The sequence below is a fragment of the Ornithorhynchus anatinus genome, chromosome 1 (assembly GCF_004115215.2).
Source record: "Ornithorhynchus anatinus isolate Pmale09 chromosome 1, mOrnAna1.pri.v4, whole genome shotgun sequence".
Lineage (NCBI taxonomy): Eukaryota > Metazoa > Chordata > Mammalia > Monotremata > Ornithorhynchidae > Ornithorhynchus > Ornithorhynchus anatinus.
This window is the reverse complement of record NC_041728.1, coordinates 120,612,950-120,615,544: the sequence shown is the minus strand read 5'-3', so window position 1 is coordinate 120,615,544 and position 2,595 is coordinate 120,612,950. Positions and strand designations below refer to the sequence as shown.

Genomic DNA, 2,595 nt, shown 5'->3' with positions numbered 1-2,595 from the left:
CATTCCCTGTTCACAATGAATTTACTGTCTAGAGGGGGAGACAGACATTATGGTAAATAAATTATTGCCTAGTGGATAGAGCACAGGCCTGGGAGCCAGAAGGACTTGGGTTTTAATTCCGGCTCTATCACTACTTGTCTGCTGGGTGACTTTAGGCAAGTCACTTAACTTTTCTGGGCCTCAGTTCCCTCATCTGAAAACTTGGGGTTTAAGATTGTGAGCCCCACGTGGGACAACCTGATTAACTTGTATCTATCCCAGTGCTCAGAACAGTGCTTGGCATATAGTAAGAGCTTAATAAATCCCATAATAATAATTATTATTATTTAACAATAATACCGCAATTATATGTTATAATCATTATATTATAAAAATTAGTATGTCAAATATTGTCATCACATCAGTAATGTTATTGATGGATCAACAAATAAATCATTCCTCCTATGATTTTCCCAGTCAGTCATGATTTCAGAGCCAATCTGGCTCTGATTTCAGACCCTCAACTCCCCTTGGGAAGTCTCCTTTTCCTCATCAGAATGGCACCAATACTTGTAAATAAAAAGAATCTGTTAAAGCATACCTACCTTTTAACTGAATCTCTTCACCTTTATTTTACAGCCTCCCGTGGCAAACCAGACAAACTACAGTATTCCCCCTGACCTTTCAAATGAACCGACTGAGCCCGTGTACCTGGGTTTCTATATCCCCATTTTCATTCTTGGCGTCTCCTTCAACTTTCTCGCCTTGTGGATTTTCTGCTGCAAAATGGAGAAATGGACTGAGACGAGAGTGTACATGACCAACCTTGCTCTGGCAGATTTCTGTCTCCTCTTAATCTTGCCTTTTGTGATATATTCAAGCAATCAGAAGATAGCACAAACGCATCCTATTTGCCTCATCTCTGAAAGCATTTATTTAATCAATATGCTTATGAGTGTATGGATAATCACGTGCATAGCTGTTGATCGATACATCTCGGTCAAATATCCCCTGAAAGCCCGAGGCTGGAAGTCACCACAGAAGGCAATGGGAATTTGTGGAGTTCTTTGGATCACCATAATCAGTTCCATTTCTTCGAATACAGTCCTCAACTCTCAAAGTGGAGAGATTTGTTTTGAAGACAAGCCAAGAGAGAATCCATACACTTTGCTATTTGGAGTCTGTCTTGGATTCTTGGTACCTCTAATTATTCTGACCTTTTGTTCTATTCAAATCATCACAAGTCTCAGGAAGAAAAGGAAAACAGATGCCCACGGAGAAAAATTAATCCAGAAAGCTATCTGTATCGTGTCTGTAAATTGGAGCATTTTTATTATCTGTTTCCTTCCTTTCAATACCATATTGCTAGTTAAGTGTGTGGCTGCCCTGTGTCACATTGAAATACTAATGCCTAGAAAGTTTCTACAACTGTCTGTCTGCGTAGCCAATGCTAACTGCTGCCTGGATGTCATTAGTTATTACTTTGTGGCAAAGGAATTTCAGACAATTCCTTCTTTCTTAACCAAGCCTCAGTTTTTGGAGAAAAATAAAATCCAAGACTCAGAAGTATGAAATTATGAAACTTCAGAATCCACTTTCAATCCAAACCAGAAAGAGAAGAGACAGCTATTTTTTTTATTTTTAAAAATTGTATTCGTTAAGCGCAAACTGTGTGTCGAGCACTGAACTAAGCATTGGGGTACATACAAGCTAATCAGGTTGGACACAGTCCATGTCCCACATGGGGCTCTCAGTCCCCATTTTAAAGCTAAGGTAACTGAGGCACAGAGAAGTGAAGTGACTTGCCCATTCACACAGCTGACTAGTGGCAGAGCCAGAATTAGAACCTCAGTTCTTCTGATTCCCAGGCCTGAGCTCCACCCACTAGACCCTGCTGCTTCTTGCTATTGCAAAAATCTCAAAATTATTGTATATTGAAAATGACCATACCAGAATCAGAGTTCTAGTGAGAGTGATATGCTTGTTATATCATCACCAAGATCTGCCCTTTCCTCTCCATTCAAACTGCTACCTGGCTGGTACAGTCTCTCATCATATCCCGTCTGGATTATTGCATCAGCCTCCTCTCTGATATCCCATACTCCTGTCTCTCCCCGCTTCAGTCTATACTTCATTCTGCTGCCCGTATTATCTTTCTACAGAAATGCTCTGGGCATGTCACTCCCTTCCTCAAAAATCTCCATTGGTTCATTGCTTATCAGCCTTCGCATGAATCAAAAACTCCTCATTCTTGGCTTCAAAGCTTTCCATCACCTTGCCCCCTCCTACCTCACCTCTCTTCTCTCCTCCTAGCCCAGCCCACACACTCCACCCCTCTGCCACTAACTTCCTCAATTGTCTCGTTCTCACCTGTCCAGCTGTCAACCCATGGCCCATGTCCTACCTCTGGCCTGGAATGCCCTCCCTCCTCACATCCACCAAACTAACTCTCTTTCCCTCTTCAAAGCCCTACTGAGAGCTCACCTCCTCCAGGAGGCCTTCCCAGACTGAGCCCTCCCTTTCCCTCTGCTCCTTCACCCCTCCCCATCGCCCCTACTCCCTCCCTCTGCTCTCCCCCCTTCCCCTTCCCACAGGACTTGTGTATATTTGTACATA

At 42.7% G+C, this 2,595-nt stretch overlaps 1 protein-coding gene across 1 annotated transcript; it reads left to right on the top strand.

The window, feature by feature from the left end:
- Positions 1–621: 621 nt before the first annotated feature.
- LOC120638000 (G-protein coupled receptor 35-like) lies at positions 622–1,672 on the top strand. Its single transcript, XM_039912700.1, has one exon. It carries the CDS (start codon positions 766–768, stop codon positions 1,549–1,551), a length of 786 nt encoding a protein of 261 aa, XP_039768634.1. The 5' UTR covers positions 622–765; the 3' UTR covers positions 1,552–1,672.
- The last annotated feature ends 923 nt before the right edge of the window (positions 1,673–2,595 follow it).

Coding starts and splice junctions, on each gene's coding strand:
- LOC120638000 (XM_039912700.1), top strand. CDS start 766: ATGGAGAAATGGACTGAGACGAGAGTGTACATGACCAACCTTGCTCTG.